Source organism: Bos indicus, chromosome 14 (genome assembly GCF_029378745.1).
Source record: "Bos indicus isolate NIAB-ARS_2022 breed Sahiwal x Tharparkar chromosome 14, NIAB-ARS_B.indTharparkar_mat_pri_1.0, whole genome shotgun sequence".
Classification (NCBI taxonomy): Eukaryota; Metazoa; Chordata; class Mammalia; order Artiodactyla; family Bovidae; genus Bos; species Bos indicus.
In genome coordinates this window covers 24,205,043-24,227,874 of record NC_091773.1, presented here as the reverse complement: position 1 = coordinate 24,227,874, position 22,832 = coordinate 24,205,043, and the positions used below count along the sequence as shown (strand labels likewise).

At 41.4% G+C, this 22,832-nt stretch overlaps 1 protein-coding gene across 1 annotated transcript; it reads left to right on the top strand.

Moving 5' to 3' along the window:
- The first annotated feature begins 1,604 nt into the window (after positions 1 to 1,604).
- Positions 1,605 to 22,247, top strand: BPNT2 (3'(2'), 5'-bisphosphate nucleotidase 2). Its single transcript, XM_070802559.1, has 5 exons — positions 1,605 to 2,249; positions 11,104 to 11,266; positions 12,321 to 12,416; positions 14,679 to 14,840; positions 16,297 to 22,247. The coding sequence occupies exons 1-5, from the start codon at positions 1,863 to 1,865 to the stop codon at positions 16,566 to 16,568; spliced, it is 1,080 nt and encodes a 359-aa protein (XP_070658660.1). The 5' UTR covers positions 1,605 to 1,862; the 3' UTR covers positions 16,569 to 22,247.
- Positions 22,248 to 22,832: the final 585 nt, after the last annotated feature.

The following is a 22,832-nucleotide window of genomic DNA, read 5'->3' as shown; positions in this document are numbered from 1 at the left end:
TAATAGTGAAGTTGCTCTCCAAAGCTGACCAGGACAGTGCCAGTTCCTTGAGATTTGGTGCTGTCAGCACTCCACGGACTGTTACTACACTGATTTGTATTTGTACCTTATTTTGTGCTGTGATTATTTTTTAGCAAGGAAACCAATCTATGATCTTCCTTTACTGTATCTGTATTAACCACATGCAAATTCTACAGGTACCCTAAACTCTGCTGCTGCTGCTGCCAAGTCGCTTCAGTCGTGTCCGACTCTGTGCGACCCCATAGACGGCAGCCCACCAGGCTCCCCCGTCCCTGGGATTCTCCAGGCAAGAACACTGGAGTGGGTTGCCATTTCCTTCTCCAATGTATGAAAGTGAAAAGTGAAAGTGAAGTCGCTCTGTCGTGTCCGACTCTGTGCGACCCCATAGACTGCAGCCTACCAGGTTCCTCCGCCCATGGGATTTTCCAGGCAAGAGTACTGGAGTGGGCTGCCATTGCCTTCTCCAACCCTAAACTCTAAGGAAGTGTAAAAGTCTGCCTGTCTCTAATGACTTGCCCAACAACTGATGTTCATAATTCATTCTGTATACCTGCAGTTTTTAAGGTCGTTAATATTCAAGCTCATTTAAACCCAATGACTTTTGGCTATAAACAGTAAAACTGGCTACATTTTAAGTTGATTTTAAATAAATATTCTAACATTTATAATAGTACTGCTCATGTTAATGTTCACTGTTAGGATGGAAGATAAACATTAATGCTTATTATAATACTTATTTAAATTTAGTGAACACTTATTATGGCTAAAATCCCTAGCATAGCAGAAGGCAGTCACTCCTTTTAAACGCTTCTGTAAGTACATATGAAGGGCTTACATTGATTCAAAGATTACATATTGTAGACTGACCATCCTGGGAAAATCTTTACATCAAGTGGAGTCTCGCGGGCAATTTCTCTCCCCTCTCAGCCTTTGGGAGGAAGGTGTGGGTAAAGTGGACTTGGCCATGAGGGAAGCCGGGAGTGTATTCTCAAATAGTGAAAGCCCAGAACCAAGGCAAGTTCTTCACCTGCATAAAGGATGGCTCATTCTGGCAGGTGAAGGTACAGGGGAAAATCTACACCTACAGACAGACATAAATGCATATGCGTTCAGACAGGGGTGCCAACAGAATAAAGTCAAATAAACTTCCTCTCATCCCCGCCCAATTCTCAGCTCAGCCAGTAAGAGCGCCGAGAGGCGACTTAAAGCTACAGGCTCCGCACAAGCGTCGACGAAAAAGGCATAGATTTTAAACGCCTCGTTTTGTCCCCTTTTCCTCAATAATCAGAGTGATGGGAAGTTTAGACTGTCCCTAGGACTCTATTTCGGCCATACAGTGTCGTTCAAAGAGAGATTTAATTTGAATTTCCACAAGGCACTCGGCATCCTTCTGTGCTTGGGAAGTAATTCCGCCACATCCCCGAAGTGATTTGAAAACCCAAACACCGCCGACCGACCACAGCAACGCAGGCGGAGCACTTCAGCGCCTCCCAGTCACCCGGCCGGCCGCCCCGCCCCCCGAGGGAGGAGCCTGACTCGCCCCGCCCCCCCTCGCGTAACCCGGATACACACCCACGCTCCCCTTTCACCTCCCGGCCGTTGGCTAACGTGGAACCTAGACCCGCCGGCCGGCTCAGCAGCGGGGAGCGCGCTGCCCCGGGGGAGTCGGGAGCTCGGAACGGCCGCGGGGGGCTTCTCAGCGCGGCTTGGTCTTTCCCGGGAGGGAGCAATGGGGCGTGCGGGCGCCGGGGAGCTGGCGCCGGTATAGACCGCGCAGCGCCCGGTTCGGGAGCGCGGGGAGGCCTGTGAGGGCCACCGCCCCGAGCGCCCGGCCTCCCGCCATGGCCCCCATGGGCATCCGCCTGTCCCCGCTGGGGGTGGCCGTGTTCTGCCTGCTGGGGCTCGGCGTGCTCTACCACCTCTATTCAGGCTTCCTGGCCGGCCGCTTCAGCCTCTTTGGCCTGGGCGGCGAGCCGGGCGGCGGGGCGGCGGGGCCCGTGGCCTCGGCCGACGGGGGCACGGTGGACCTGCGCGAGATGCTGGCCGTGTCGGTGCTGGCGGCCGTGCGCGGCGGCGAGGAGGTGCGGCGCGTACGCGAGAGCAACGTCCTCCACGAGAAGTCCAAGGGGAAGACGCGCGAGGGAGCGGACGACAAGATGACCAGTGGAGACGTGTTGTCCAACCGCAAGATGTTCTACCTACTCAAGACCGCCTTCCCCAGCGTGCAGGTGGGCTCCGTGCGGGCCGGGTGGGCGCAGGCCGGGACGCCTGGACTTCTCCGACAGCCCGGGGCGGTCGGGCTCTGTCTCCGATTGGGCGGATCTGGGGATGGAGACCCACAAGTTGAGGTGCTCAAGGTCACACTGAAAGTTGGTGGAAGAGCTGGGGGAGGTCACGGGTCGTCGACTCGGCCCTTCTGGCTCCTCCCCTGGTGTGCGCGTCCGCTGGGCACCGGGGATCTGGAGCTCTGGGGTGTGGTATCCCTGGTATTCGAAGTCTGAGAAAGTTAACTTCACTCCCTGCCACCGGCTCTTCTGTAAAATGAAAGGGTAAGGAAATGGCAACCCACTCCAGTGTTCTTGCCTGGAGAATCCCAGGGACGGGGGAGCCTGGTGGGCTGCCGTCTGTGGGGTCGCACAGAGTCGGACACGACTGAAGCGACTTAGCAGCAGCAGCAGCAGCAGCAGCAGGACTAGAATCACCGAGGCCCTCAATCTTTCTTGCTTTTAGTTGTTGGAAGGGTCGATACACGTTTCCTGGTGGACCTGCCAGGAGCCAGCTGAAGACTGGGAACTGTAGACATCTGTCTTGCTGCAGAGCTGTTAGTATGCAGGGCATTTGTGACTAGTGTGACCACGGTTTACCTTAGCTGTGGACTCATCAGGACCGTCTTGATGGCATATATTTGAGGGGCCCTTAAAGGAAGTGTTTGGGAGTATGATTCCCAGCAACCTGACTTCACCCTTCTAGCCCATATTTACTCCAAAGAATGAGAATTGAAGAACGTTTCTGGGGGAAGAAATTGACATTTTCTTAGGGAAATCCAGACATTTCGAATTTGTTAATACCTTTAAACTTCATCATTTCAGTGCAGCTGCTGCTGAATGCATAAAACTTTTAGTATTACAGTCCAGAGGAAGAGCTCACATAGTGTGGTGGTACTTCCTAAGTGTATGTGTTAACTCACCTAACAGTGGGTTTTGCCGATGAGGAAGAAAAATTATTTGCAGTTGAATTTCATTAATTAGATAAACAGTGAAATGTAAACCGCCGCTTTGGGGCAAGAGCTGACCTTTTACTGTTGTTCGTGTAAGAGAGTATTGTCATTGTAGCATTATCTTGTGTAACCTTCTCTCCAGTCTTTCCTGTTATTCCTTTTTCTTTCTTTCTTCATCTTTTTTTTTCTTTCCTTTTTAAACTTTCTTTTTGTAGCGGGAAGGAACTTTGGCTTTCATATCATGAGCTGCTGGGTACCTGATGTAATTGACATGATAGTTCTCCAACAAAACAGAATGTTTCATGTTTTTCTTTTGTCCTTTGGTGCTTTACCATCACAAATGATACTTACCTTGTGTTTGTATTTAAATATAAGATGTGCTTGTAAAATTTCTTTTTCATTTCTCTGAAGCATATGGTGTTCAGAGTTTGTGGGGAAAACAGGAGTTTCAGAAAAGTTGGTGTAAACAGTTATAATATGTTTATTAATAGTGATAGTAATTAGTGATAGTAATTAAAATAGTGATAGTAATCATGTATTGATTACTATTTTAGCTAGTATAGTCCTTGCTACATAAGACTTGACTTGGCCCTCACAGCAGCCTTAAGAAGTAAAGTTTATTTTGCCCACCTTCCAAATGGGAGCCCTAAGACTCATGACACTCCGCTTCACAGTTTATATGAAGTACCTTTAGAACTACCTTTAGGAGGCTGTTTAGAGCCTAAAGTATGATCTCCTCGGGAAAATGTAAAATTGTAAAAATTTGAAAGCAATAATAGTGAAATATAACAGTAGAGTTGACTTTTTTTTTTAAAAAGGTCAGTACAAAAATACTTTCAATACTTATTCTTAAGTATTGAAAATGTATAGCCATATGTACGTATATGTTCAAACACAAATTCCATCCCACCCCACCTCTACCAAAACTTTTATTCTGTGGGTAACTTCCGTAGGATTCTGCATTTGTTTTCTCTCTTATTAACAAGCGCTAAGGGAATTACTGCCAAGAGTGATGAGCTGCATTTTGTTAAGCACAAAAACTAAGCTTTTTACAGATGTTACTGCTGCTAAGTCACTTCAGTCGTGTCCGACTCTATACGACCCCATAGACGGCAGCCCACCAGGCTCCCCCGTCCCTGGAATTCTCCAGGCAAGAACACTGGAGTGGGTTTACAGATATTGAAGTCTGCCTTTATGTAAAATAGCTTTGTTTTCTTGTGACTGAATGTTTGCAGGTCCTTCTTTTGTGTTCTACTTGGATGGTGATTGAAATAGAGGAAGTTATGTTCATTTAGATGAAATCAGAGTAGGATGGTATCATGATGAGCTGTCTCCTTTTGTCAGCATGTTAGACTAGAGGCCAAATGTAGCTGTCTAGGTAGTGACTCAGTCCTAGATTCTTTCCTTTCTTCTTTCTCTTCCTTCAACACCCAGAAGTACAGTCTTAAATGTCGAGTTATTTTTGAAGCCTCACCTGAAATTTTTCAGTGAAGATCTTAAGTTGAATACCACTTAGTTTAGGTCCTTATGGAAAATTAGCATTGAGAAGCCACAGATCCTCTTTTTATCCTGATGCCCTGTACAAATGGAGTCAGAGGCTTGAGCCCTCCTGTCTGCTGTTCACTCCTTAGTAACAAGATACTGCAGGTGTCACTTACTCTGAACTGGGGACATTTTTGCCCCAAGGGGACATGTAGCAGTGTCTGGAGATTTGGGGTTGTCACAATGGGAGGCAGCACTCTGGTGTCATCTAGTAGCTAGAGGGTAAAGTCTCGTGAATGCACAGGACATTCCCCCTTCATGAAGAATGATCTGGCCTGATTTTCAGTTGGTGTTCAGGTTGAGAAGCCCCACTCTAAAGCGGTGCACATTCTAAGAAAACTCAAAGTTTGACCTTAGGACCTCTTGATTCCCTTTGGTCTTCAGCCTTTCTCATTTGGGATCTTGGGAGAGTCCTTAGAGCATCCTTTCTCCTCTTCCTAAACTCACTGGCAATTCTGATTTCAGTGTAGAAATAAAAATAACTGCAGCCATTTATGTGGCACTGTCTCTCATTGTATCCTTCTGGATAATGATGAAAATGAAGGCTGAAGATAGTTTTTTCGGAATGGATTTTCAGCCACAGAGCACATTTAGCTTTATAGTTTTGATTTAAAGTACAGGGACCTCTCTTTTTGAGGGGCTCCTGTCCTTGACTTATCAAAACTTTTTGGCAGTGATTTATTTGATGATAAAGCATGATACTCCTAGCTGGTAGGAGTCTTGAGTCTGTACTATCCTTGACCTCAGAGATGAGAGCTAGACTCTTCTCTCTTGACAGGAGTAATTGCTGGAAAAGGAGTACGCACTTGAGAAGTGTGAAAGGGAAGATCAGGGCCTGGGGACCGAGGATCACAAAAAACTGAAAACAGTCATTTAGTGAGAGTAATAGCAGCCGGCTTTTATTAAGTGCTTACTCTGGGTTAAGCACTACCCCGAGTATTTCATTGAATTACCCAAAAAACCTAATAGGGAGATACGTTTATCATCCACGTTTAGCAATAAGGTAACTGCAGCTCAGAAAGATGAAGTGACTAGTCTAGGTAAGTCACCTACAGGGTAAAATGAGGAACTGGAATGAACTCAGGCAGTGCGATGATAGACCGCATACTCCTAATGGTTCTCTATGCAGGTCATAGGTAAATTCTTTGAGAGTTCTCTTGGTGGCTTGATGGGAAGGAAGCAGAAGAAGATGGGAAGTAAGGAAATAGAGACTAGAGAAACTAAGTAAAGACAAGAATTTGGGCTCTAAGCAACTTGGCTAGAGTGTTCCATTCTAGCCAAGAGCAGGTTTTATGGACTTTTTGTTTCATGTTTGTTTTTAAGGTGTGAGACACAGGACCATGTATAATTATTTGTAGGAATATATTTGAAAGGTTGACAGGAAAAGGCTTCTGTTGGGTGGAAGGAGAAAAAAGACAGCTGGAGAACCCTGTGTATCCATTTAGAAAATAGTTGTTGAATGCCTACTGAAAGCACAGTGTGAAGCATTATATCTTATGTAATGATTTATGGAGAAATACGGTAAATACTACCTTCTTAAGGCATTGACCCAAAGTTTCTTTGGCTCCAGAGTAACTGAACTGTCATATGAATGGCATTTACTGTATTTTAGGGTCTTGATTTCTTATTCTCCAATTCCCTGGTGAAGACTGAGACCCAGCAAGTAATGGGTGATGAGAGTAGATTGAGTAGAAAGTGTTAACAGGGAAGAAATGAAACTACATTGATGAAAACTAGTGTTGTCAATCATGAAGTATTTATGCCGTGCCAGGCCCTGGTTTGGGCAAGTGAGAACAGAGCTGTAGTAATGAAGGAAGCTGACCTTAAACTTACAGAACTTACATTCTAGTGGGTCAAGGTAGATGACAAATGTACAAATATATTGATTTCAGATGCTAACAAGGGCATTGAAGAAAGAATAAATAAGATCACGTGGGAAGAGTGCTGGCGTTGTGGGGTGGGGTCCTGCTCTGGCCGTGTTCGTCAGGGAAGGCCACTCTGAGGCACTTTCATGTGGGCCCAGAGCTGAACGATGACAAGCAGGCAGGCCACCATGCAGAGGTTTGAGGAAGGGTGTATGAACAGGAGAGTACAGGTGCAGTTCCCTGAAGACAAGTGAGTTTGGGATGGAGTAAATAAGGTACAAATAGAGTAAGCGTACTGGAGCCAGATCATCCTGGATGTACTTTTAAGAGTCTGGATTTTATCTCTATGTAATGAGAAACCTTTGGAAGGTGTTTTTTGGTTTTTGGGTTTTTTTTTTGGCTGACAAAGCAAGAAACTTTATTGGGAAGGGTGCCGCCCAGCTGGAGAGCAAGAGGGTAAAGAAACTAAGGAGTACTGGTCTGCCACATGGCTCACAGTCTTGGGTTTTATAGTGATGAGATTACTTTCTGGATTGTCTGCATCCAATCATTCTGGCTCAGGGTCCTTCCTGGTGCCGCGGGTATTACTCAACCAAGATGGATTCCAGCAAGAATCCATCCACTTTCTACTCTCATCACTACTGCCTGTGTCTTAGCCCTCACCAGGGAATTGAAGAGTAAGAAATCAAGACCCTAAGATCCTGGGAAGTTGGTAAGACATGTGGCATTTCCTTTTAACCTTTCCCAGATTCTTCAGTTGGTGGTGGCTTGTCAGTTTTCCTCTTCCTCATGGGACCTACTGTTGTAAAATAACTCATGCAAATGGTTATACTGGTGTCTGGCCAGAGTGGGCGGTTTCAGTCAGTGTTTCCTGTGCAGTCCTCAGACTCAGGTCAGCAGCTCTTGGCAGCCATTATGCAAAGGTCATTGTGAGTGTCATTGGAAGGTTTTAGCAGGGAGCTACACCATCTGATTTAAGAAGATGGCATGTTGCCTGGTTGAGAAGGAAAGGCTCTTAAAGGCAATAATTGGTCTGTTTTGTTCATTATTATATCCCATTGCCCAAAGCAGTTTAGGATATGTAGTCATTAAATCATTATTGAATGAATGAATGCATCAGTGAATGCACAGTTGGAGGCAAGAGCAATCGAGGCTATTTTTGAAATCCAAGTGAGAGATAGAGGGTTCAAACTAGAATTTTCTTACTATAGAAAGAAAGTGAAGTCACTCAGTTGTGTCTGACTCTTTGCGACCCAATGGACTATAGACTACCCGGGTCCTTTGTCTGTGGGATTCTCCAGGCAAGAATGCTGGAATGGGTTGCCATTTCCTTCTCCAGGGGATCTTCCCAACCCAGGGATCAAACCCAGGTCTCCTGCATTGCTGTCAGACACTTTACCATGTGAGCCACCAGGGAAGCACAATGACAGTTATTTAGAATTGGGAGGTAGAATTTCTAGGGCTTAACTAGCTGGTGGAGCATGGAAAGGATTTGAGTTGGTAAGGCTGTTTACAATGGTGGGAGTGGTTTCTTAAATTTGTTGGTGTGTCATGGTAGTAGCAAGTAACAAATAGCTCTTGTGCAAAAGTGGGTCAGGTAACTTGCTTACTCTGCTTGTTTCTCCCCAACCTGACTCTCAGTGAAGATTTTGTCAAGCACATTTCTGTAACTTTAGCACATAGTCAGTTGAAAGAATATGAAGAACCTGATGAACTCTAGGCAGAGATCTTAATCATAAGGCACAGTGCTTGCCACTCAGACTTGGCACTACTATTTTTGTGAAACTGTAGTGATCAAGATGCCGGGAAATATTGAAGGCAGGAGGAGAAGGGGTTGACAGAGGATGAAATGGTTGGATGGCATCACTGACTCAATGGACATGAGTTTGAGCAAGTTCCGGGAGATGGTGGACAGGGAAGCCTGGGGTGCTGCAGTCCATGGGGTCGAAAAGAGTTGGACATGACTGAGGAACTGAACAACAATAAAAGTAGTGATTAAGACCCAGGAACTGATTCTCTTTTCCCAGAGTCACATCTGTTGTTTTAAGTTTATTCTGTGGTTTTTGCATCATCCAAGGTGGCCTAGTGTTGTCATTAAGATGTGGGCTCCAAAATCACTGCAGATGGTGACTGCAGCCATGAAATGAAAAGACACTTACTCCTTGGAAGGAAAGTTATGACCAACCTAGATGGCATATTGAAAAGCAGAGACATTACTTTGCCAACAAAGGTCCATCTAGTCAAGGCTGTGGTTTTTCCAGTGGTCATGTATGGATGTGAGAGTTGGACTATGAAGAAAGCTGAGCGCCGAAAAATTGATGCTTTTGAACTGTGGTGTTGGAGAAGACTCCTTGGACTGCAAGGAGATCCAACCAGTCCATTCTGAAGGAGATCAGCCCTGGGATTTCTTTGGAGGGAACGATGCTAAAGCTGAAATTCCAGTACTTTGGCCACCTCATGCAAAGAGTTGACTCATTGGAAAAGACCGATGCTGAGAGGGATTGGGGGCAGGAAGAAAGGGGGATGACAGAGGATGAGATGGCTGAATGGCATCACGGACTCGATGGACATGAGTCTGAGTGAACTCCGGTAGTTGGTGATGGACAGGGAGGCCTGGAGTGCTGCGATTCATGGGGTCGCAAAGAGTTGGACACGACTGAGCGACTGAACTGAACTGAACTGAGCTGTGTAGCCAAAATGCTTTCTGGTAACATCTGCAAGGTGGCAGAAGAGGAATTCTCTGCTGTCACTCCCTCATAGAACATTGATTTTGGCAGTCTCCCATGGACAAGAGTTCCTTTATGGAAGTCCAGGAGTACAGGAGAGATGTTTCAACACACTGCTGGGGAAAAAAACTCCAAAAATGCATTGAAGAGAGTAAGAGGAATATTTTGACTTTTCTTGCGTTGCCCCTCTGTCAAGGTAATACAGCTCAGTGCCAGGAGAGACCCCCTCAGACTGTGATTACACCCACAAGAGTGTGTGCATGTACACCTGGCAAACTGTTGAGGAGGCCTCCTTGTTTCTCACCTCACCTGGATTACTGGGGTGGTCTGCATGTCTGAGGGCTGGAAGGAGCCATGGGAGCACCTAAGTCAGGATTCAGAACTCACCAGAGCGCTGCTAGTAACCTCTTCATAAATGCTGTCGGGAAGCTTGCCATAGCCACTGACTCCTTACCTGCAACCCCCTCCACCCCTAAATCCCCACAAGTGGCCTGTGAGCACTCCCAGCAATACAGACCTCTGGTTTTTTTCAAAAGGTAAAATTGACAGACCTTTAGCTAGACCAAGGTGAGTGTCCATCTGTGTATAAATTAATTTTTTAAAATATGATACACGTAAAATGGAGTGTTATTCTGGCTTTAAACAGAAGGACATCCTGCCGTTTGGGACAACATGGATGGACTTGGAAGGTGTTGTGCTAAGAGAAATGTACCAGACAAAGAAAAACACTATATGGTATCACTTATAGAAACAGTAGAATGGTGGTTCCCATATTCCAGGGGATGGGGTGAAAGGTGAGATGTTGGTCAGGTGTATGAACTTTCATTTATAACTAAGATGAGTAAGTTCTGAGGATCTAATGTACAGCAAGGTGACTGTGGTTTTACATTACTGTGTTATATACATGAAATTTGCTTTGAGAGTAGATCTCATGTGTTTTCACCACAAAATAGAAAAAGGGAAATATATGAAGTAGTAGATACATTAATTAACTTAATTGTGGTACTTACTCCACAATGTGCACGTGTATCATCTTGTCGTGCTGTACGCTTTAAATACATTCAGCTGTGTCAGTTATACCTCAGTGACGCTGGGGAGAAAGCCAAAATATGTCAAGGAAAGTCACCCAACCATGACATTTACATACATATATATTTTTTCTTTTTTTTTTTTCTATCCTTCCCCAGGTGGCTTGTTCCATTTCTAAGAAGAGATTAAAAAAAAAACAAAAAACAACCTTTAGGGATTTTGATTGAAGTTGCTTTAAATCTACAATTTGCAGATGGGAGAATTGATGTCTTTATCATTGTTTTGAAGGCCTATTTTTAAATCCATTATCACTTTTCTCTAACTGTTGTGTTCAGTTTTCCATAATATTGTCAGTCCATTGTCACATTTTTTAATGTATTTCTTTCCCTAAATATCTTTAAGCTTTAAATAGCTTGTTTCTTTGATACTTAGTTTCTTTCTATATTTTTCTAGATTCTCTGTCCTGCTTACACAACAAGCTAAGTTCGAATATTCAATTGGAAAGCACTGGAAGACAACATATCTGGAATTTCTTATATATTTTCATTGGCAAAGAATTTCCTTGAAATAAAAGTGCTAATTTATCTGCTTTCAATTTGGGGGATTTTATCTAAATTGTTTTTCTCTATTGTGCTTTTTCCAGGTAGTATTTTTTTTCTTTAAAACCTTTTAAACTGTCAACCATTCTCAACCATTGATGCAGATCAATACGGAGGAACATGTGGATGCATCTGATCAAGAGGTGATCTTGTGGGATCGGAAGATTCCTGAGGACATCCTAAAGGAAATAGCCACTCCCCAGGAAGTGCCGGCAGAGAGCGTCACCGTCTGGATTGACCCACTGGATGCCACACAGGAATACACGGGTGACTTTTCAATTAAAACTGATCTCAGACTTGATATCGCCTTTATGTATTAGAGAACCAGAACAAGGGCAGGTGGTATATTCCTGGTGGTGAATATTTTTTCCATATGGACACAACTTGTCCAGTTGGATTAAAGCACTATGCTCTGAAACTTCTGGAGTGGATCAGTTAGTTATTGTCAACCTTTTTTGACTGATGTATCATAGCATCCTCTTCTCAGTGACAGTGGCTCACTGTGTCACTGATTCTTTAGTGAAGGGAAGTTTCTGGCAGTCACAACAACAAAATGGTTTCTATCGGACACCTGTTTATTGAAGTGTTTATTTATATATTGACTTGTGTATTGAGGTGTGCATTGTTGAGGTATTTATTTATATAAACAATACACTATTGCCTTGTGATGTTGGGAATTTAGATTTTATTGCATACGCATCCAGTCTTAGAATTAAAAATAGTAAATCCTAGGCACCCAGGGAAAGTAAGTGGCAAAATCAGAGTTATTTCCCCCACCTCCTATTTCTGTCCTTCTCATCCAGTTCTAGCTCTTATTTTATTTCTGTGGATTTTCTTCCAGGCCTTATATCTTACCCAGAGGCTATCTAATTTCTGTCTTTTCTTTATTCTCTTGGTATGTAAAAATTGGTGGCTTATGTATTTGTCCAACTAAATGATACATTCTCTGAGTGTGGGGGCTTCTTCTTTTTTCCTCCTTTGTATTCTTGTGCTTAAGCACAGAAATTGACCCAAAATAGACACTCAGCAGATAACTATTTGGAGAACAGGGAGAAGGCACTAGATGTGTGTATCTAGTAGTAACAAATTCTAAAACAGAAGTTTGCAGAAATAGATAATAGAAACATGGACTGTTGAGAGGTTCCTTTACAAGTGTTTTTTCCTGGACTGAAACTGATGTGCTGATATAATGGTGACAATACTTAGTGAGTACACCCCTTGTACAGGGTCTTTTTTGAGTGCTTGAGACTCAATTTTCATATTTAATCCCAACATTTTAATAATTGTTGTTATTGGATTGTTGTTTTTTTTTTTCTTGTAGAGGATCTTCGGAAGTATGTTACTACTATGGTGTGTGTGGCTGTAAATGGTAAACCTGTGCTAGGAGTAATACATAAACCATTTTCTGAATATACAGGTAAGAAATATGCTAAAGTTTCCAAAAGTTAATGTTATTGAATCATTTCCTGTATTATTTATGGTCCTGTGGAAATTTCAGCTGTGATTCAACAATTATTAGAGTCAGCCCCACCTCTCCCTTCACTGGATACAGTGAGGATTTTAGTGTTGGTGCTAGTAATGTATGACAAAGCATAGCTTTCTGAACTTGTTTAGAGGATGGAAACTGTTATATGAAGACAAGTGATCCTTAGTGTGTAGGGAATGCAGTTGGGCGTGGATGCCCAGCAGCTGCGGTCCTCTCTGTTTCCATCATGCTGTTGCTGGGGATACGGTCTTGGGGCTCTTCCACGTGAGGTCGTGTGCATTCTGGGATCTGCTGTGAAGTGGCCTTAGCCCAAAGAGAATTAGAACTACAATAAAGAAAATGCAGAGCAAGTTGATACCAGAGAGGTAGATAGGTCCTGGTTTCCATATCTGTTCATGTTAGGAGGGAGAATGGGGATAATAAAATGTCCATTTTTAAAAAACCTTTATTCCATCAAAATATATAATCTACGCCCCACCCCCCCGCCCAACCATAGGCTTAGTAATATAAGGTGCTTTTACTAGTCAGCAAACATTGCAAAGGAATCAATATGCTCTTAATTAGGTATGAGTGACCTTCCTTTCCTGGATCGAAGATTTGTTTTGGGGAGTGATGTTCAGATCCAGACTGCATATTGATGTTGCAGAGTACAAACTGCCAAGTATTACGTATTTACTAGAATGTAGCTATACTTGACTATAGTGGAAGCTAGGTATTATTATTGCTGGCAGCAGTTAGAACAGAGCTGATCAAAATCTTACCAGATTTAATTAGAATTAATTCACTGAGTGACATTCTTAGAAGCAAGAGATGCTTAAATAGTACATGTTTTACTGAAGTTCTGTATAAATGTGGACGCAGTCCATCCACTCTGTGGAAATCTGTAGCTAGTAGAAAGAAGTTGTAGTGCCTGAAGTCTGTGGAGCAAAGTACCAACCATTTGTTATTTCCTAACGGACTTTCTGTTTGGCTTCTTATAGATGGAGTGTTGAACACATTCTGTTAACTGTTGTTTTAGCTTATCACTACTACCTTATCATCATCATTCACACGTGTTTATTTAAATACCTAACTGTGTTTTAAGGTGTTTGAAATAATTTTGTCCATATAAATGTTATGATTGAATGCATTGAGTTTATGTGGTCTGAAATATATATTTTTAATATTAAATTAGTAATTCTTATCTAAAATTATTCTACTAAAATATCTACTGAGATGTACTCTTTATTCTCTTACACAATACTGACCTCTAGAGATACAGCATTGCAAATTCACTTCTTGATACAATCCTGTGTTTTTTGATCATTTCTAAAAAGAATTTAGAGGATTTTTTTGTTTCTCTTTTCGTATTTCACTTTTATTACGAATAATTTCAAAAAGTGATAATGACTTTTCATGTACTTTAGATTTAACAGTTGATATTTTTATATATTTGCTTTTATTTATTCATTCATTTATTTTCTATGTATTTTAGAGATAATCACAAAGATCATGACCTTCTACCCCATATATTTCAGTATTCATCTCTAAAAAGAACATATTTCTAAATAAGAACAGTACTGTTAGTAATAAAATTAACAATTGTATCCAATAGTCACATTTCCCCCAGTTGTTCAAGAAGTGGATTTTACAACCTATTAACTGAGACCACAGTCCAGTCAAGTGACAAGCATTTCTTTTGGTTGTTAGGTCACTTATATTAGATCAGCCTCCAGGCCCCCCTTTCCCCATGGCATTGACTCGTTGAGATCAGGTCACTCACTTATCAGAGAAGATCCTGCCCTTTGGGTTATTCTGATTATTATTTTCTTGTGATTATTATCTGCAGGATGTTTACTGGAGAAAGCTCTTGGAGTCAGATTTGTGAGAGGGAGGGCAGGAGGTGGGGAAGTTGAGTTTCAGTGTGGTCCAGTGAAGACCCCACAGTGGCCCTGCAGGGAGCTCTGGAGCCAGGATGTTCCTCAACAAGGACCCACTAGTCACTTTTCTGGCTGGGCAGGGTTCCATCGTCCCTTGTAGTTTTGAATATGGCCTGTTGTGAAAAATAAACATATGACCCTTGTACTCCAAAAACCAAAGCTCCCTGTTTGGAGATAAAAGAATTCTTGGGAAGAAGTATTTTCCAGTCACTCCTGGTATGTTGGTTTTAAAAAAGCCTTGGTGCCATTATTGGCTATTACATTTGCTTTCCAGCCTGGGCGATGGTAGACGGTGGATCAAATGTGAAAGCCCGCACTTCTTACAATGAGAAGACCCCAAGGATTGTCGTGTCTCGCTCGCATTCAGGAATGGTCAAACAGGTTGCTCTTCAGACTTTCGGAAACCAGACTACAATCATCCCAGCGGGCGGTGCTGGTATGTTCCTGCTCTGTGTGGGGCCTACACTGTGCCCTGCGTGGCCACGCCCATGTCAGGAGGCTCATTGGTATCCGGTCCTTGGGAAGAAGTGGGAGTGGACACTGGGGCTTTTAGGACAGGCCTGGTCTCCTACTTGGTTATTTCGAGAGCGGGATTTCAGGCACACCTGCCTCCTGGGTACAGACAGTCTCACAACGGAAACAGTCTCACAGCAGTGGTTTCTGATCCTGGATTATATGCACATCTCTTCCTGACATCGGTGGTTGTTGTATGTGATCTGACTTTGAAGTGATTGTGCTGTTAGTGTAGCTGTAACCATCGCAAGGGGAGAAAGAAGGATCCAGCCATCACAACCCTGTATTTAGCAGGGGCTGGCAGGAACCATCGTTAAATGTTATTAGAACGGCTAATGGCTGCTGTTACTAGATTTTTTTTTTAGCCACTCTTTAAAAATACAGAAAACACCCATAGCTTGAGGGCTGTGTGAAACCAGGCCATACCTGGATTTAGCCCACTCTGTTTTGAATGCTGTTTGCTATGACAGAAGTGTTTTAATTCAAATAAATTGTGAAGCATAGTAGGAAACATTTGTGTTTGAAAACCTTTTTCAACACAGTAATAGAAAAGTAATGCTTTTAACTTTTAAGCCTAACAGTTTTAGTTTACTGCTGACCTATACATGTCTTTGTTAACATGGTTTCATTGTTTTTTTTTTATAGGCTGTCAGGTTGATCAGGAAAGGTGATATGCAGAATTCCCAATAGGAATAGGATAAAATAGGTTTTTGACCCAGTTTCTTCTGGGTTTGTTTTATTATTTTATTTTTAAAATTTTGCATCATTACGCAAAAGACTTAGGGTAATAACATTATCTTGTGCTTTCTCCTTTCCAATCCATTCTTCCTAGACACTCAAGGGACTCCTGGGGGTGTTTAGCTTCAGTGTATAGTCCATAGCAAACAATTCATATTGAAGGTATCACCTCTCAGAAGACAACCACAAAGTAGATTTAAATTTAAAAAATTATAGGCATATGTTTATTTATACTTGAGAATAGCTTAATAAACTACTTTGAACACATTGCAGTATTGTTTTGCTCATTTGGGTTTAACATCTGTACTGTGACATTAAAAAAACTACTTTTATTCTTTTTTTTTGTTTGTTTGTTTGTTATATTTTCTTTTTATTTTTTTTAAATTTTATTTTATTTTTAAACTTTACATAATTGTATTAGCTTTGCCAAATATCAAAATGAATCCATCACAGGTATACATGTGCTCCCCATCCTGAACCCTCCTCCCTCCTTTTAAAAATAAGTTTAGATTTAGCAGTTGCAGAGATAGTGTAGAGAGCGCCTGCATACCCCATGCTGGTGTCAACAACATCCCCAAGACAGTACGCTCCTTTCTTCCTCTCTTCCAGATAATAACCTAAATCCTGTGTTTATCTTGCAGGTTATAAAGTTTTAGCACTCTTGGATGTGCCTGATAAGAGTCAAGAAAAAGCTGATCTATATATCCATGTGACATACATCAAAAAGTGGGATATCTGTGCTGGCAACGCCATCTTGAAAGCCCTCGGGGGGCACATGACCACCCTGAGTGGTGAAGAAATTAGCTACACTGGTTCCGACGGCATTGAAGGGGGGCTCCTGGCCAGCATCAGGATGAACCATCAGGCTCTGGTCAGAAAGCTCCCGGATCTGGAGAAGACGGGACATAAGTAAGCCAAGCTTGATGACAGGTCACAGCCCCACCAGAGCTGAACGGTCGGCCTGACGTGCTGAGGCTTCAAAGCGGCGGTGGAGACTATGCATGGTTTAGGCCATCCCGAACTTTTTAAAGTATTTATGAAGCATCTGAGACTTCTTTTCCCTGTAATAGGATGCAGGGTCAGGGAGAATGGGTTGCTTCATGTCTCAAGTATTGTCTTTATTTTTGAGACTATTTTCGTACGGTTGTCATACACAAGGCGCATATATATATATTTGTGAATTAAAATCTATAGCTGAGTCTACATTGTTATGAGTCACCATTTTCACACAATATCATGAATCTTCAGTTTGTTAATACTTTCATATAGAATTGGGCTGAAGAAAGGATTGTTTTGTGTAGGTGTTTAATACTACTATACAGTTATATCTCATTGAAAATAAAATAATTGGGGATTTTTACCCCTAATTCAGATAGAAAGCACAAGAAGCTGCAGATTCATTAATATGCAACAGATTCTCTGTTAATGAATATTTCTTATGGATTAAAATAGAAAAAGCTCAAATTGTTTTTTTTTCTTTGAAATTTTAATAACAGTTTCACCAGCTAGTAGAGAATATGGATATATGACGGTTGCATTGTAATTTCTGTGTGTGTGTGTATTGTTTCGTTTTGGTTTGTTTTTATAAAGAGACATGTGTTTGTACCTATGGGTTCAACATTTCTGCCATCTTGCTAATCAGTTTCACTTGCCCTGTGGATGGTGCATGGTTCTGTCCTTTCCCTCCTGACCCAAATTTAATCTTTAACTTCTAAGGTTTGTATTAAGATTTCAGGGCTTAACGTTAGAATTTTGGTACTTTTTCTCATTAGGGGTAAAATATGCTATAAGGCATTATAAAAATATAATGTTATTCTGTTATTAACTGAAAGTTATTTGAAGTTACATGAATTGAACTAGCCTTCATTATTTTTAAAAACCTTGTTTTAGTACTTTTAAAAAAATTTGCCATGTCTGTAGGGATTCCCTCTTTATCAAGAGTGAGTTAAGGTGGCTTTTGCCATTAATAAATGGATCTGATCTAACCAAGCTCTCAAAGTATTAACCTAAGATACTTTGTATTTTCTCTTTGGGTTAAAAAAATGAAGATTGAACGTACTTTTTGATGAATTTTTTTTCCTATTCAGGTGTGCACAATCTGGTTGAAAAAGGTTATGACATATTTTCAGTGTCAGTGTAATTCAAGCTTTGTTTTGTGAGCCGTCTCTCATTGGGATGTCTGATTTCTCTCAGTGCGATCAGAAACTTCAGTTCAACAGTACCGTCATTTCACATGACCTTGCCACAATTTTGTTCCATAACACACTGATAAGGAGAGGGATTTCTTAGGGTTTCATGGTTTCCTTTTTTCTTCTTGTCTCTCTCTCTCTCTTTAACCCTAGATCAGTTTTTAATGCTTGGTCAATTTTCTGTTTATTTTCTTGTCTTGGAGATAAAGTTGACCAAAGGAAGGGCAGGCGTCCTCACCTGGTGGAATGTGCTTACAACTTTAACTTTAGGCTTGCAGATCACGCCATCTGAGGTCCTTGGTCCTCGTTGGGGAATTGGCCCAAGTGTGATACACACATTACCTTTACCCAGTTTCCAGCAACCGGTCACCAGTCCTGCAGGGCAGTGAGCCTCAATAGCTAGGGTTTTATTCATCAGAATTCATTCCAAGTTTTAGTAGTTGAAATACCTGGTGTTTCACCAGGACTTTTAGGAATTCTGAGCCAAGTGTTAGAGGCTTCATCTTTTTACTTTGCAATGAGATGAGGGAATCTTTTTCCTCAGGAGAGATGGCAGAAGCATATGCCATTTCCAGAGTCCTGTGGTGTAAGTGTCTGTTCTAATTGTGGTGTGTCAAACTTCGGGGAAAGAGACTAGCATATTAGGAAATGGGACTAGTTCATATTAGCAGGCATGGTGTTTTGGCTTTAGTTTTTAATTTTATTAAGCCACACGTAGATAATGACTTTGTGGAGAGCTTGTGTCATGTGCAAAAATTAGGATACTGGCTGACAAATGCATTATTTTTGCGATTTCTTGAGTATAGCATAGTACTAATCGTTTTAAGTGCTTTTATAAGAAGCTCATTTTAAAACAGTTTGTTTCTAAAAGTCAGTATACATTACAGAACTAATATAAATTCAAAGAACAGTATTTATTTTATTTATGTAGGACATTGTGCCAGGACACACCAGTGAGAAACACCTTCTTGTGTGAGACAGATGATATCTCCCATAAATACAAGTATTTCTAAAATGTTTACTCTTAGTGACTCTCACCTACCCAATACCTGATGTCCCTTTCCCTTGTCTTTGCCCTTATTTAGAGGACAGTTTTCCATTAAAATTGAGTTTTATGCATCAGTTAGTAAAAGTAGCACCTTAGGATCCATCAGCTGTCCCCTTCCTCTGCCCCTCTTTCCACCTTGTTCCATGTCTCCCTAACTTGTTAATATATGTTAACTTATTTCTGCTTCTCTTTGTTAACCAATATACCCTTCCCCAACACTTAACCCTGGAATTCTCTCATAGACCTGTGTCTTTGTGATTGGCTGCTGAAATCTTAGGGCAGAACTGAGACTAGAATTCCAGTGGGGGAGATTAATACTGACAGAGCCCAAGTTGACTATTACTTTTCAAAGACTCCTCAGAAAGTAAAGGAAAGTCACCTTTAAAACCACAGAGTAACTGTCAAGAATAACCCAAGGCTTCTGTCATAAGCCTTTCTGACCCATCCTTCAAAGAATGAACGTGCAGAAAATACAAGCGCACTGCCTGCTGGAGAAAGCTTGCTATCTCTATTAGTTTTCATAATTGATTCCTACTTCAGTTGGGATTGTAAGGACCTACGAGACGGGTCCTATTTATCTTTGTTATTCAGTTGTCCCCTTTCCCCAATTTTAGTGTTTTTCTTTGATTCTAAATACTGAGTTATGTATGGCGGGATAATGAAGTGACAAGCTTCATGTGGTTTGTGTGCTTTAAGTAGCAGTTGTGCAGATTCTTCCTGTTTCTGGGTGCTTCCTTTGAATATTGTACAAATTGAGTCGGGGCGGTGGCTGAGGAAAGAGTGGGAGGAGGAAAGGCCTGGGGGAAGGGGGACGCCAGGCAAGCCCTTCCTTGCCCTCTCTCAGGGTGTTTAATTCAGAAATTGGATTTGACTCAGGCTTTGCAGGTGATGACTGTCTCCCATTGCCCAACGTAAGTAAAGAAAGCTGGCGTGCCACTCCCTCCCTATTCCTCAGAAAAGAAAGTACCCAACTGGCCTCTCCTTGATGACAGCTTGAAAATGGCTTTCTGGAGACAATCTTAAGCAGGTTTAAAACGGGAACGGTTTAGAATCTAGCCACAACCACTCACTCACCTTGGCTGTGTCGATTGCTTGTGAATAGAAGCAGTGATTTGGTTTAAGACTTATTTGTTTTTAGCATATGCCTAAAAACGTCTGCCTTGTAACTGTTGTGTAAAATAAATTGATGGTTTCATTTTTATTCTAAAAAAAGTTGTGCCTTAACAATAGGGCATTGTATGTTAATAAGGGAAAACAAAAAATTTTTTTTAGTAGATGGGGAAAACAGTAACTTTTGCCATTGAAATTTAAGTTCTTTTCATGTTTTTAATATTAGAGTTGGGGAAAATCATTAAAGTTGAATAAAATTAATATAAAATTATTTTTACATAATCTAGCATTTACAACTGAAGTACTTTTTTATAAGAACTGGCATCTTGATGTATATGTCTGAAATGATACATAATCCTTTGGTTTTTAATTTGAATTAATAAGACCATGATAGATTTTGATTTTTAATTTTACTTTTAAACTATTTTAGTGTGCTATTATATTTGTTCTAGAACTCTGAGTCACTTTGGTTTTAAAAGCTAGCTGTTTATTTTTCATACCACATCAGAAATTTCTTAATGTTAAAAAATACTGTATGTTTGTGATGTAACCAACCAGAACAGTTCCTAGATTGGGGAGGGTTTGGATTAACATTTACTAAGAAGGCAAGAAGAATTGAACTTTATACTTCTAAAGGAGGTTTTTGGTTTTATGAGGTGCTGGTCATAAAACTTGTTTTCTTGTTTGTTTGTTTTTAATTTTATCAAAGCCAGGCAGGTGTTTGCATTCTAATTTACCATTGATAAAGACACAGGAAAGCCACTTTTTTTTAAAATTATTTTTTAAAATGAGTAATGAATTATGTGGGAAAATGAGATTTATAAATACTAGTTTTCCTTTGAGATAATGTAAATCAAACTTTCATAAGTTAAGGGTGATGCATAATATCATAACTTGTACACTGTGTTTGTAAGGGTTCCCTAAAGTATTAACATTCAGGTAATTTGTGTAAATTGCAAAAGCAGAAACTGTGATGTTCGGTTAGTAGTATGTTGTGTTAGAAGTCTTTTGGGGATGTATGTTATATACATAGTTGACTGTTATTCACTTGCTCCTCTTGTATTAAGTAGGAGATACAACATCCCAAGTCATTTTTAGATCAGTTAGCCTTCAGAGACTTCACCTCTCTTCCCAAATTATCTCTTCCAAGCTGTCTTCATCATCTGTGTTCAGTTACAGTGGAATTGTTTATTGATGTTAATTTATGTGTAAAATATGGATTTCAGTGTCCCTTGTACTCTTGCATCCACTGTTGGCAGTAGCCAAAGCTAGCTTCATAGTCTTACCAGGAGAGACAGCATTCTGCCGTAATGAACTGTGGTGCTGCCAGAGGGATTTTTTTCCCCCTTTCAATGGTTTTACTTAAGTTACTGGATAAGCAGTTGAGTTTACATTAAAACAATGAAATGCTATATCTTGTCTATATTCTGCCTCTTCCAAATTGGATGTTTTTTTTTTTGTTAATAATTTTTCACTTCCTTATCAATCTTTTATAGGGGGCTAGTGATGAGAGGGGTTAAAATAAAACTGCCTACCTTTGAATACCCCTGGGGAGCCTGGTGGGCTGCCGTCTATGGGGTTGCACAGAGTCGGACACGACTGAAGTGACTTAGCATAGCATAGCATTCCCTCACACATGGAAGGCTGTGGAGGAGCGAGACCATTCCTGTTGCCAAGGCATGCTTCAACACCAGAGTTCTCCTTACTCAGCATGCAACCCCTGCCTCACCCATGTCCCCTAATTAAAGAGGGTCCCGGCTGCAGCCTCTACTGAGAAGTAGAGGGAAGCCCTCCTTCCAGTTTTTTTGAGCAGTTTTCTGGTACCTCCCTTGTTGCCCTCATTTTTACATGGGTTGTTGTAAACTTTTTGAGAACAGGGATTACATCTTAATGATTTTTGTATTTCCACCTTGACCCAGCAGCTAGTCCAGTATCTGGAAAAAATTAGGTGCTTCATGTGTGTCAAACTAAATGGAATAAAGGCAGCATCAGTGTTTTCTCATGCCTCAGTGGTGTAAGCTGCTTGTTTGGTTGGTTTCCTCTGCAGATATTTGTGTTTATCACCCACACACCCTAAGTTATTTTTTAAAGTTTTGTTTTCTTGCCTTCCAATACTACCCCATGGCCAGTTAGCTCTAGAAAATGTAGCTGCCTCTGAATGAAATGATTATCCCAAACTCTGCCCCTGGATATACTTTGCCAAACTGAAATTTGAATTTTCTGAATAAATTGGTCATGTCTGAAAGATGGTGTGCTGCTTGTACTTTTTTTTTTCGTCTTTTAAAAAGTTTTTACTGTGGTAAAATATATGTATAACGGATTTACCATTTCAACCATTTTTAAGTGTACAATGAGCAGTGTTTATATTTATAGTCCCTAGTGGCTCAGGTGGTAAAGAATCTGCCTGCAATGCAGGAGATGCAGGTTCAATCCCTGGGTCAGGAAGATCCCCTGGAGAAAGGAATGGCAACCACTCCGGTATTCTTGCCTGGAAAATTCCAGGGACAGAGGAGCCTGGTGGGGTACAGTCCAGGGGATCGCAGAGTCAGAAATGACTGAGCGACTAACACACACAACTGTCATCCCTACCCATTTGTGGAACCTACTCATCCCAAATAGAAACCTCTACCCCCTAGACAGTCACATACCATCCCCCTCTCCTGGTAGCAACTCTCCTGCTTTCTGTCCAAGTGCTTAATTTTATGGGACTCTCTCTTCTGTGTCACCATTTACCAAAAAATCATCTGTTTGAAAGTGGGTGTACATGACAAACACCTCTGGCAAAACTCTCAATTGAATGTAAAGATTTTTTTAAGTAAGATGAAGGGAG